General features: G+C 41.3%; 1 protein-coding gene across 3 annotated transcripts in view; it reads left to right on the top strand.

The window, feature by feature from the left end:
- PAK5 (p21 (RAC1) activated kinase 5) overlaps positions 1-14,220 on the top strand; it is a 212,384-nt gene that overhangs the window by 176,184 nt on the left and 21,980 nt on the right. For all 3 annotated transcript variants that reach the window (XM_073628637.1, XM_073628636.1, XM_073628635.1), the window contains one exon: positions 10,043-10,534. In XM_073628637.1, coding sequence (XP_073484738.1) covers positions 10,043-10,534 — 492 coding nt within the window. The remainder of the gene's footprint in view (positions 1-10,042; positions 10,535-14,220) is intronic.

The following is a 14,220-nucleotide window of genomic DNA, read 5'->3' as shown; positions in this document are numbered from 1 at the left end:
CAAATTTTTTTAAAAACTTGTTTTTTCATGAGAAGTGATTTTATTGATGCTTAAAGTGCAACAATAAAGATGAAAAAACCTTTAACTACTTAAAGACCGCCTACCGCAGATATACTGCTGCAGGGGCAGCTCTATTGCCCAAAACAATGTACCTGTACGTCATTTCGTGCAATAGATAGCGGGGCCGCGCGTGCTAAGCAGGAACACCGATCTCTGTGTTCCCTCAGTCAGTCCATCCCCCACACAGTTAGCAAGCACCTCCTGGGGACACACTTTGATCGCTCCTGGTGTTAACTCCTTTCCCGCCAGTGTCAGTACAGTAACAGTGTATATTTTTAGCACTGATCGCTGTAAAAATGTCACTGGTCCCAAAAACGTGTCAGTTAGGTGTCCGATTTGTCGGCCCCAATTTTGCAGTTCTACTAAAAATCGCTGATCGTCGCCATTACTAGTAAAAAAAAGAAAGAAATAGATAAAAATGCCATAAAACTATCCCCTATTTTGTAGACGCTATAACTTTTGCGCAAACCAATCAATATACGCTTATTTGGATTTTTTTTTACCAAAAAAAAAAAAAATTAGCAGAATACATATTGGCTAAATTGATGAAGAAATTAGATCAAATACCACCAATGGAAAGCTCTATTTGTGGGAAAACAAGGACATCAACTTTATTTGGGTACCATGTCGCACGACCGCGCAATTGTCAGTTAAATGAACGCAGTGCCATATTGCAAAAAATGGCCTGGTCGTGAAGGGGGGTAAAACCTTCCGGGCTGAAGTGGTTGAATACAGTGGCAGAGGGGTCTCCTTAATCTGCCTGTAAAGTGGTGCATCTGTAGCATGTATAGAACATGCTGCAGAAAAAATTTGATTTCGAAAGAAAAAAAAAAAACGAGTCAAATCACATTTAAATGGACTTGTGGTTGCAATTGCTGGCATCCGGCTATTGAAAAAAAATATAAAAAAAAAAAAAGGGCGTGGGGCCCCCCCAGTCCATATTGTCAAAAACTGTCCCTGTGTTTTTATTATTTTTTGACACTTTTTTCGTGAATGGGTAGGGGTACTATTCACATAGGGATGGGGCAGGATCTGGGGGCCCCCCTTGTTAAAGGGGGCTTCCAGATTCCGATAAGCCCCCCCGCCCGCATACCCCCACAACCACCAGCCAGGGTTGTAGGTGATGAGGTCCTTGTCCCTATCAACATGGGGACAAGGTGCTTTGGGTGCGGAGGTGCATCCGCCCCCCCCCCCCCCCCCCATGTTGAGGGCATGTGGCCTGGTATGGTTCGGAGGGGGCTCTCCCCCCTTTCCTGACCTGCCATGCTGCATGCTTGGATAAGAGTCTGGTATGGATGCATTGCAGGGTGTTGGGCGGGGCCTACACCTACTGAACACCCTGGGCTGGGAAACAGACAGATTCCATCGTTGGCTCGTCAGGTGGCTGTGTCAGTTTCATTCCAGGACACTGTATTGTCCCCGAATGAAGGTGCCATGCGGGACTGTCCCGGGCAATCCAGGACACGTGGTCACCCTACTTTTTACAGAGTCCCCCCCATCATATCAGAAGCCCCACCTTCCCATCAGAGTTCCCCCATCACATCAGAAGCCCCACCTTTCACATCATAGTCCCCCATCACATCAGAAGCCCCACCTTCACATCATAGTCCCCCCATCACATCAGAAGCCCCACCTTTCACATCATAGTCCCCCCATCACATCAGAAGCCCCACCTTTCACATCATAGTCCCCCATCACATCAGAAGCCCCACCTTCACATCAGAGTCCCCCCATCACATCAGAAGCCCCACCTTCACATCAGAGTCCCCCATCACATCAGAAGCCCCACCTTCCCATCAGAGTCCCCCCATCACATCAGAAGCCCCACCTTCCCATCAGAGTCCCCCCATCACATCAGAAGCCCCACCTTCACATCAGAGTCCCCCATCACATCAGAAGCCCCACCTTCCCATCAGAGTCCCCCCATCACATCAGAAGCCCCACCTTCACATCAGAGTCCCCCCATCACATCAGAAGCCCCACCCTTCACATCATAGTCCCCCCATCACATCAGGAGCCCCACCCTTCACATCATAGTCCCCCCATCACATCAGGAGCCCCACCCTTCACATCAGAGTCCCCCCATCACATCAGAAGCCCCACCTTCACATCAGAGTCCCCCATCACATCAGAAGCCCCACCTTCCCATCAGAGTCCCCCCATCACATCAGAAGCCCCACCTTCACATCAGAGTCCCCCATCACATCAGAAGCCCCACCTTCCCATCAGAGTCCCCCCATCACATCAGAAGCCCCACCTTCACATCATAGTCCCCCATCACATCAGAAGCCCCACCCTTCACATCATAGTCCCCCATCACATCAGAAGCCCCACCTTCCCATCAGAGTCCCCCCATCACATCAGAAGCCCCACCTTCACATCATAGTCCCCCATCACATCAGAAGCCCCACCCTTCACATCATAGTCCCCCATCACATCAGAAGCCCCACCTTCACATCAGAGTCCCCCATCACATCAGAAGCCCCACCTTCCCATCAGAGTCCCCCCATCACATCAGAAGCCCCACCTTCACATCATAGTCCCCCATCACATCAGAAGCCCCACCCTTCACATCATAGTCCCCCATCACATCAGAAGCCCCACCTTCCCATCAGAGTCCCCCCATCACATCAGAAGCCCTCCATCACATCAGAGTCCCCCCATCACATCAGAACCTCCCTTTCAGAACATAATCTCCCTCATCACATCAGAGCCCCATCTTCCATCAGAGTCCCCCCCCCCCCCCCGCACATCAGATCAGGTAGGATGTCATTATTCTTAATGGCACCCCAAACGCAACGTGATTCTGCCACGATTATCAGGTGACAGAATCACAACAGAACGCACAGATAAAAATCGTGCTGAGCTTGTCATCCAAAAAGGAGCAGGAGCTTCTTATGGGTGACAGACAGGCATATGGACTGCCCACGGGCTGCCCTATGTGCGACGCTCGTTTCCACGAGTAAATCACACTTTAAAAATCGCGAGCGGGAACGCTCATTCTTGCTACGTGAGGTTTGGACCGGGCCTAAATGTAACTCCTGGAAAGGCAAGGGACCGACGTGAATGGTTTTACTATGCTGGCACTATATAAACGCAGGAAAATAATATATTCGCCTCCCCATGCTGAATGTTTAATAGACCGATACCTTTCAAGCTGTTTTATTTTTATTTCTTTCCCTCCTATTGGTTGCCTTTTATAGAAAAATCTCCTTGCATTGTGTGTTCGGCGACAAAGTGATTCTGCAGTAGTATTTTTTTTTTATTTTTTTTTTTGCAGCCTTAGCATAAATCGGTCATATGATGTTCCACTGCAGAATTCAATTTCACAGTTCAGTTAGGTCCTTGATTATGCTGCCAAATTCAGATTAATGTTCGCTTAACGAACATGAATCAGGGGACTCCTGGCTGACAGCCAGCGGTGATGCCGGGGGGGTTTGATGGTAGTGTCGAGTTTATGCCCCGGACATCTCCGAGCCCTGCTACTGATATTGACTGATTAAATGAATTCAGCGCCATAATTATTTGTAATAGTAATGCATTATAGACGCGCGTTAGACGAGCCGAGCTCGTAGTGTTGAGCGTACGTCGCTGAAGGGATCGCATTGTAAAGATATCATTTACAATGTATTGAGGAGAAGGAAGATGTTTTGTAACAGTTGTGATGAGATAAGTGGGAAGGAGTCCCCTAAATCTACCATTGTTGGGCCGCATTCACCTCCAGCATCTCCTGCATGCATGCATTTTTTTTTTTTTTTGCATGTTTTCTTGCTTTTCCGTGCTACACGCAAATACACAACGGGCCGCCCTACAAGCATTTATCACAATGGGCTGCCTACACGCATTTATTACAATGGGCTGCCCTACACGCGGGAAAGCGCCCAAGAAGCTTCTCTACCCGCATTTTTTTACTCCCCATTTTGATGTGCTGCGTTTGGGATGCCATTAATAATGAATTGCGCTGTAAGCGCGACACGTGTTTTTCAGGTGTGTATTGAGCCTTAGCATTAAAGTGATATTAAACCCAAAAAACAAACATTTAATATATTGTAACTTGCTTAACCACTTGTCTGTTTTTTGCTATTCGGCACTGCATTACTTTAACTGGTAAGCGGCCGTGCAACGCTGTACCCAAATGAAATTTTAGATACATTTTTTGACACTATTTTCTGATAGGATGCCATTATTCTTTTTTTTCCAGGTTGGGTGCCATTCTTTTTTTCCCGATAGGGTGCCATTATTCTTTTTTTTTCAAGGTAGGGTGCCATTCTTTTTTTTCCAGATTGGGTGCCATTATTCTTTTTTTCCCCCCAATAGGATGCCATTATTCTTTTCTTTTTTTTACCGATAGGGTGCCATTATTCTTTTTTTTTCCAGGTAGGATGCAATATTCTTTTTGTTTTTTTTTTCCAGATAGGGTGCCATTAATTTTATTTTTTTCCGGAAGGGTAACATTATTCTTTTTTTATTCCAGGTAGGGTGCCATTATTCTTTTTTTTTCAGGTAGGGTGCCATTCTTTTTTTTCCAGATTGGGTGCCATTATTCTTTTTTTCCCCCCAATAGGATGCCATTATTCTTTTCTTTTTTTTACCGATAGGGTGCCATTATTCTTTTTTTTTTTTTACCGATAGGGTGCCATTATTCTTTTTTTTTCCAGGTAGGATGCAATATTCTTTTTGTTTTTTTTTTCCAGATAGGGTGCCATTAATTTTATTTTTTTCCGGAAGGGTAACATTATTCTTTTTTTATTCCAGGTAGGGTGCCATTATTCTTTTTTTTCAGGTAGGGTGCCATTCTTTTTTTTCCAGATAGGATACTATTTTTCTTTTCTTTCTTTTTTCCCAGGTAGGGTGCCATTATTCTTTTCTTTTTTTTACCGATAGGGTGCCATTATTCTTTTTTTTTTCCAGGTAGGGTGCAATATTCTTTTTTTTTTTTTTCCGATAGGGTGCCATTATTCTTTTTTTTCCCAGGTAGGGTGCCAATATTCTTTTTTTTTTTCCGGGCAGGGTGCCATTATTCTTTTTTTTTTCCCCGATAGGGTGCTATTATTATTTTTTTCCCAGATAGGTTACCATTATTCTTTTTTTTCCAGGTTGGGTTCCATTCTTTTTTTCCAGATAGGGTGCTATTATTCTTTTTTTTTTTTTTTTCCCAATAGGGTGCCGTTATTCTTTTTTTTTTCCAGGTAGGGTGCCATTATTCTTTTTCTTTTTCCCAATAGGGTTGACTTCTAAATCTACCAAAAAATGAAGCTCCTCTTCCTGTGTTTTTTAACTCCCCATTTTTTGATGTGTCTTCTTGCTGCGTTTGGGGTGTCATTAGCAATGAATGTCACAGTAAGTGCGCCACATTTTTTGCCGCACAAAGCACTCAGGTGTGAATGGAGCCTTAGCATTAAAGCAATAATAAGCCCAAAACCAAAAATTTAATATATTGTAACACTCTTAACCACTTGATCTCCGGGCGGTTTTACCCCCCTTCATGACCAGGCCATTTTTTGCTATGCAGCACTGCGCTACTTTAACTGGTAATTGCACGGTCATGCAACATTGTAACCAAATGAAATTTATATTCATTTTTTCACACAGATAGAGATTTCTTTTGGCAGTATTTGATAACCTCTGCAGTTTTTATTTTTTGCAATATAAATAGACCAAAAAGAAAAAAAAAAAAACATATTTTTTTACTTTTTGCTATAAAACATATTCAACAGAATAAAATCAAACTGCTTCATAAATTTTGGCCAAAATGTATTCTGCTACATGTCTTTGGTAAAACAAAAAAAATCCCAATAAGTGTATATTGATTGGTTTGCATGGAAGTTATAGCGTCTACAAAATATTTTTTTTTACACTACTAATGGGGGTGATCAGTGACCTATAATGGGGCATCGGTAGTGCAGAGGGCAATCTGACGCTGGGGGAGGGGGGAGCTGACAAACTGCCACTGACATCACCAGTCACACTAATACAGTGATCAGTGATAATACTATACACTGTCACTGTACTAAAGACACTGCCTGTGAAGGGGTTAACATCTAGGGGCAATCAAAGGGTTAACTGTGTAAACAATATGTAATGTGTGTACAGTGTCATTGCTTTTACTAAGAGATCTCTTTGTTTCTGTTCCCTGCTTTGCAGGGATGAGTATAATGATATCCTGTATAATAATAATAATAATAATATAATTTAAAAAATCACATACCTGTTTTTTGCACTAAAGGCCCACCCTGCCACAGTAAATGTAGGTGGGGCGGTCCTTAAGCTGTTAAAAAAAAAAAAATGTTTTTATAAGTAAATTCTTTTTTTTTTTTTTCAAAAGTCCATGTTCTTAAAGGATATGTAAACCCTAACAATGAACTCGGTATTCGTAAATCTCAAGACTAGTATGTTTTTTTCATATTTATATGCTGGGGGGGGGGGAATAAGATGTTCTTTTTGATAATAAGGGTGCAGGTCCTCTTTAACCACTTCAGCCCCGGAAGATTTGGCTGCTGAATGACCAGGCCATTTTTTGCGATTCGGCACTGCGTCGCTTTAACTGACAATTACGCGGTCGTGCGACGTTGCACCCAAACAAAATTGATGTCCTTTTTTTCCCACAGATAGAGCTTTCTTTTGGTGGTATTTGATCACCTCTGCGGTTTTTATATTTTGCGCTATAAACAAAAAAAGAGCGATGATTTTGAAAAAAACGCAATATTTTGTACTTTTTGCTATAATAAATATCCCCATTTTTTTAAAAAAAAAACGATTTTTTTCCTCAGTTTAGGCCGATATGTATTCTTCTATATATTTTTAGTAATAAAAAACGCAATAAGCGTATATTGATCGGTTTTTGCAAAAGTTATAGCGTCTACAAAATAGGGAATAGTTTTATGGCATTTTTATTATTAATTTTTTTATTAGTAATGGCGGCGATCTGCGATTTTTATTGGGACTGCGACATTATGGCGGACACATCGGACACTTTTGACACATTTTTGAGACCATTGGCAATTATACTGCGATCAGTGCACTAAAAATGCATTGATTACTGTAAAAATGTCACTGGCAGTGAAGGGGTTAACACTAGGGGGCAATCAAGGGGTTGATTGTGTTCCCTCTCTGTGTTCTAACTGAAGGGGGGATGGGACTGTCTAAGGGAGATGACAGATCGTTGTTCATACTTTGTATGAACAGATGATCTGTCTCTTCTCCCCTCAGAGAACCAGAAACTGTGTGCTTACACCAGCGATCACGGGAGCCCGGCGGTGATCGCGACCACCGGGCACTCGCATCAGCTCCGGGGGCGAGCAGCGGGCGCGCGCTTCCCTAGTGGCCATAGGGCGAATCGACGTTACATAACGTCGTTTCGCCCAGCCATGCCATTCTGCCGCAGTAAAAGTGCGGCGGCTGGTCAGCAAGTGGTTAAAATTCTTACCCTAGCGCTTGCAGTTTACTACTTTTTAGTGCTCCTGCTCTCCGGCTCATTGAGCTCCACCTTGGTTTGGTAGATACAAACAAAAACAAAATTGTTTATCCATGATTCAGCAATTTCTGCAACTTGTCACCCAACGCGTTTCGTCATTGTGACTTCATCAGGAGAGGTCACAATGCGCTAATAGACCCACTTATTGTAGTATGGGGTCATGGAAAGTTGGTGAGTGCGGCTCAAGGGGGGGGCATGTGTGAGCATGAGACCCCCATATATATAGGGAAGGGTGGGCTCCCTCCAGGCATACCTGCTCGTAATCTATCCATTATTATATATGCCCTCCAACTCAGGACGCACTCAGAATTATAGTTAGAACTGCGGCACACTGGGGTGCTGTGACGTGGCCTCTGCAGTAGACATGTGCGGTTCGTTTCATTACGAATTTAAAATTCGGACAAATTTTTAGTTATTTGTAAATTTGGATCTGAATTTCCAAATTACAATAATAACAATTTTAAACAAATCCGAAATAACAAATTGAAATTCAGGATGAAATTTGAATCCAAAAAGTTTTCGAATTGAATTTGAATTGTTTTTGAATCAAATTCAAATAGTTTTTGATTCAAATTCGAATCGAATTCGAATTTCCAAAGAGAATAAAATAAAATAGAAAATAAAGCAATAGAAAAGAATAGAATAGAAAACAAAAGAATATAATAGAGTAAAACAGAACAGAATAGAAAATAAAAGAATAGAAAAAAATGAAATAAAATATTTTAATAGAAAAAAGGAATAAAATAGAGGAACAGAATAGAAAATAAACAAAATAGAATATAATAGAATAAAACAGAACAGAATAGAAAATAAAAGAACAGAATAAAATAGAATAGAAAATAAAGGAATAGAATAGAATTGAATATAACCATCTTCTGAAATTCGAATTTCAAATAGAAAAAATTTAAATTCGAATAGAATAGAAAAGAATATAACCAATTCCCAAAATTTAAACAAAATACATTCTAATTCAAATAGAATAGAAAATAATTGAAAAGAATTGACTAGAATAGAAAAGAATATAAAAGCGTAAAACAGAATAGAAAATAAAAGAATAGAAAAAAATAGAATTAAAAAAAATAGAATAGAAAAAAAGGATAAAATAGAGGAACAGAATAGAAAATAAAAGAATAGAAAAAAAAAGAAATAAAAAAAAAATATTTTAATAGAAAAAAAAGGGATAAAATAGAGGAACAGAATAGAAAATAAAAAAAGTAGAATATAATAGATTAAAACAGAACAGAATAGAAAATAAAGGAATAGAATAAAAAATAGAATAGAATAAAACTGAATATACCCATCTTCTGAAATTTGAATTTCAAATAGAATAAATCTAAATTCGAATAGAATAGAAAAGAATATAACCAATTCCCAGAATTTGAATAAAATACATTCTAATTCGAGTAGAATAGAAAATAATAGAATAGAAAATAATTGAAAAGAATTGACGAATAAAAAAGAAAAGAATATAATATAATGGTGTAAAACAGAAAAGAATAGAAAAAAATAGAATAAAAAAATAGAATATAAAAAAAGGATAAAATAGAGGAACAGAATAGAAAAAAAAACAAAATAGAATATAATAAAGTAAAACAGAATAGAAAATAAAAGAACAGAATAAAATAGAAAATAAAACAAAGGAATAGAACAGAATAGTATAAAATTGAATATAACCATCTTCTGAAATTCTAATTTCAAATAGAATAAATTTAAATTCGAATAGAATAGAAATGAATATAACCAATTCCCAAAATTTGCATAAAATAAATTCTAATTCGAAAAGAATAGAAAATAATAAAATAGAATAGAAAATAATTGAAAAGAATTGACTAGAATAGAAAAGAATATAATAGAAAAAAACAATAGAATAGAATAAATAGAATATAACCATCTTCCGAAATTCAAATTTCTAAAAGAATAGAAAACAATAGAATAGAAAACAATAGAATAAACAATAGAAAAGAATAAAACAGAATATAACAATATAACCGTTTTCCAAAATTCGAATTTCGAATAGAAAAAATTTGAATTCGGATAGAATAGAAAATAATAGAATATAATAGAAAAGGATAGAATAAAAATAAATAATAGAATGGAATAGAAAGAATATAACCATCTTCCAAAATTCAAATTTCAAATAGAATTTGATTCAAATGCACTTCAAATAACATTTAAAAAATTTGGATTTGAATAAACAAATTCCGAAAATGAATTAAACAAATTTATGCAAATAACGAATCGAAACTAAACAAAAATGATTTTTCCGCTCTGCACATGTCTTCTCTGCAGCCTCCGCCTATATTTGCAAATATGTGCAAACTAAACCCCTTGTATTAATGTGAACTGTTAGACAGGACAATTGGGGTTGTTGCAGGCTGGCTGGTAAGTGAACTCGGAATTTTCTTTGTTTTTTTTGTCAACTGTCCTCTAGCAAAGAACAATAACACAAATCTGTATATTCTGTACACAGCACATATACAACATTTGATTTCTCATTTGTTTTTACAGGCAGACTACGACCGAGCACAGGTATCCATGAGCCCTCCGCTCACCGGATCTGATACATATCCTCGAGGTCCTACAAAGCTACCTCAATCCCAAACCAAGCCCAATTACCCCTCAAGTAGTTACCAGTATCCATCAGTTTACCATAAGCCATCTCCCTACCACCAACCCCAACTTCATGGGAGCCCCCATTTCATGTCCACAAGTTCGTACCCCAGTTCTCCCAGTACAACGTCCAGTGTCTACCCCCCTCCCAGTTGGGGCTCAGCCTCCGATCAGCAGCCATCTAGAGTCTCTCACGAACAGTTTAGGGCAGCTCTGCAGCTGGTGGTCAGTCCTGGAGACCCCCGAGAGTATTTGGATGACTTTATTAAAATCGGGGAGGGCTCCACGGGAATCGTTTGTATCGCCACCGAGAAACACACGGGGAAGCAAGTCGCTGTGAAAAAAATGGATCTCAGGAAACAGCAGAGAAGGGAACTGCTCTTCAATGAGGTACGTGGTTTACTTCTACTTTATGACCTACAGTAGAAGGTTTCATTTCAAGGCTTTTGGCCCATTGATACGATTGTGTTATTGGAAAAAAAAAAAGTTTAATGAATATTTACAAAAAGATGGTCAGGATTCAATATAATTTGGAGTTGCTGAATTCTGTATCGATCAGAACGATCTTATGGCAGCACAATGGGTCAGCGGGTGAAAAATAGTTTTATTTGTATTGCCAGGTTTAGAGTCGGGCCGAACATTCCTTGGTTTTCGGTGCCCGCCCGAACTCTCAAACATTGCAAAAGTTCAGACCCGAACCGCGAACCCTATTAACCACTTGTTTACTGGGCACCTGAACCCCCTTCCTGCCCAGACCAATTTTCAGCTTTTAGCGCTGTCACTCTTTGAATGACAATTACGCGGTCATACAACACTGTACCCAAATGACATTTTTATCATTTTTTTTCCCACAAATAGAGCTTTCTTTTCGTGGTATTTGATCACCTCTGGGTTTTTTATTTTTTGTTAAAATTCTTTAAAAAGACCGATATGTAAAAAAAAAAAAATAAAAATCCAAAACCGTTTTATATTTTGTTAATACATTTTGCAAACAGGTAATTTTTCTCCTTCATTGATGTACGCTGATGAGGCTGCACTGGTGGGCACTGATGAGTTGGCACTGGTGGGCACTGATAAGGCAGCACTGATGGGCACTAATAGGCTGCACTGGTGGGCACTGATGAGGTGGCACTGGTGGGCACTGATAGGTGGCATTGGTGGGCACTGATGGGCGGTACTAATAGGTGGCACTGATAGCTGGCACTGATGGGTGGCACTGATGGGCACTGGTAGGTGACACTGATAGGCAGCACTGCTAGGTGGCACTGATAGCTGGCACTGATGGGTGGCACTGATGGGCACTGGTAGGTGACACTGATAGGCAGCACTGCTAGGTGGCACTGATAGCTGGCACTGATGGGTGGCACTGATGGGCACTGGTAGGTGACACTGATAGGCAGCACTGCTAGGTGGCACTGATGAGGCATTGATAGGTGGCACTCGTGTGCATTGATAGGTGCCACTGATTGCTTGCACTGTTATGTACTGGTGGGCACTGATTGGTGGGCACTGGCAGGTGGCGCTGGCAGGCGGTACTGGTGGGCACAGATGAGGCAGCTTCGCCTCTTCCTCTTCAACAGAAGCCGGTGATCGCCTTTTTTTTTCTCCTCACGCTGTCAGTTAGGGTTTGACAGTTCTTAAATAGGTAAGGGGTGAGGCCACCTGGTCACATCACCTGGTGACACAACCCCTCTTGTGACATCACCGGCCGAACATCCTGCTGAGCGCCCCGCAAATTCGGGTGTTCGACGAATGGGGGAAGCAGACAATGTTGGGGCTGCGCGGCTCGAACTGTTCGCCCAACTCTTTTGCCAAGGTTCTGCTTTGAAATCTTTACATGCTTAGAGTCTATTACTAAGGCCCCTTTCACACTGAGGCAGTTTTCAGGCGTTTAGCGCTTGAAATAGCGCCTGTAAAGCAGCTAAAAACTGCCTCCCATTCATTGCAATTGGCGCTTTCACACTGGGGCGGTGCACTGGCGAGACTTTTAGAAACAGTCCTGCAAGCAGCATCTTTGGGGCAGGTTTGGGAGCGATGTATACAGCGATCTCAAAACGCCCTCGCCCATTGCAATGAATGGGCAGCGCTTCGGAAGCGCCTGAAAATCGCTTCGGAAGCGACGCAAAACTGGAGTTTCTAACCCATTTTTTTTTAGGGGTTAAAAGCTCCCCGCTAGCTGGCAAAAAGCGTCGCTTAAACAGCGGCAAAGAGCCGCTAAAACGAGCGGCGCTTTACTGCGGGCGGCCCCAGTGTGAAAGGGGTCTAAATTAAAAGTACAAGTTACGCACATGAAAAAATAGCTCACTCCACTTCGCACACATGCTTGTGCCAGATTCATAAACGTTTTCGCGTGTACCATGAACATTATATGCTAGAAAATTACTTAGAACCCTCAAACATTATATATTTTTTTAAGCAGAAGCCCTAGAGAATAAAATGTTGGGTGTTGCAATTTTTTATGTCACACGATATTTGTACAGTGGTTTTTCAAATGTAAGGGGTTTTTTTTTTAGAAAAAAAAATGTCCTTCTACCCGTAGGACGTGATATGACGTCCTGGACCTCGAGTGGTGATGCTGGGATGATGGCTGCAGCTACAGACATGGTCCCGGTATCTTTCTTTTTGGACGGGCGATGCTCTGTAATGCAAAAGCAATCCTAGGAAGTGTCCCTGCAGTGCGTATGATATGCATAATATACATGCACTATTTAACCCCTTGGCGCCGATGTAAGACAAATATGCGGCCCCACTGGACGGGGCTTTTCTCCGCGCGTGCGGGGGGAGGGGGGGGCGCATATTTGCGTATCTCTTTGTGCTGGGAGCTCGCCGCACGGTGTGCTCCCAGCGCAGAGACCGGGGTCTCACCGAGAGCCCCGGCCTCCGTTCTAATGATCGGAACCCGGAACTTCTGATTCTAGGTCACCTGATCCCTGTGGTAGCCTCTGATTGGCTATGCCAGTGATCAGTCACTCTGAAGCCCGCCCCTGTGTTTTCTCTCTATGAATGGAGGAGAGAGATACATTGTATCTTTCTCTGTCCTTGCAGGGAGAGAAAAAAAAATGTGTACAGTTTAAGGAAAAAAAAATAATAATAATAATAAAAAAAAAAATACTTAGATCAAGGTTTGATCTAGGTCAGTGCCAGGGTTAGTGTTTGGGTTAAGGTTATGGTCTAAGGTTAGGGCCAGTGTTTTTTTGGAAAATGCGCACTATTGTTTTTGGGCTGTACTACAGGTGCAAACAACAAATAACACACACATGTGGTAGCGCTGCGATCATCGGGAGCAGGAGAATTTATTTTGTGTTGTTCTTCGGTAGTAAGGTTATAGTAGTAGCAAGAAATATACAGCTACATTTTTAACCGCTTGCCAACCGCCGCACACAGATATACGTCGGCAGAATGGCACAGGCAGGCAAATGGACGTACCTGTATGTCCCCTTTAAATTGCCGCCTATCGGGCGCGCGCGCGCCTGCCGCGGGAGCGTGCCCGTGGATCCCGGGAACTCAATGTTCACCAGCGGCCCGCGATTGTGGTGTGGAGCGGAAGAACGGGGCGATGCCTATGTAAACAAGGCATTTCCCCGTTCTGCCTAGTGACATGACATAGATCACTGCCCCCTGTCATCGGAAGCAGTGATCACTGTCATGTCAGTGGAAGCCCATCCCCCCCCCCCACAGTTAGAAACACTCCCTAGGACACACTTAATCCCTTGATCGCCCCCCTAGTGTTTAACCCCTTCCCTGCCAGTGTCATTTACATAGTAATCAGTGCATAATCATTTTTATAGCACTGATCGCTGTATAAAAGACAATGGTCCAAAAATAGTGTCCGATGTGTCCGCCATAATGTCGCAGCCACGATAAAAATCGCAGATCGCCGCCATTACTAATAAAAAAAAAAAAAATGAATAATAAAAATGCCACAAATCTATCCCCTATTTTGTAGATGCTATAACTTTTGCGCAAACCAATTAATATACGCTTATTGCGATTTTTTTTTTTTACCAAAATATGTAGAAGAATACATATCGGCCTAAACTGAGAAAAAAATTTGTTTTTTTATATATTTTTGGGGG

Source organism: Aquarana catesbeiana, linkage group LG04 (genome assembly GCF_042186555.1).
Source record: "Aquarana catesbeiana isolate 2022-GZ linkage group LG04, ASM4218655v1, whole genome shotgun sequence".
NCBI lineage: Eukaryota > Metazoa > Chordata > Amphibia > Anura > Ranidae > Aquarana > Aquarana catesbeiana.
Note: the sequence above shows the minus strand (reverse complement) of the source record. Positions and strands in the feature narration are given on the sequence as shown.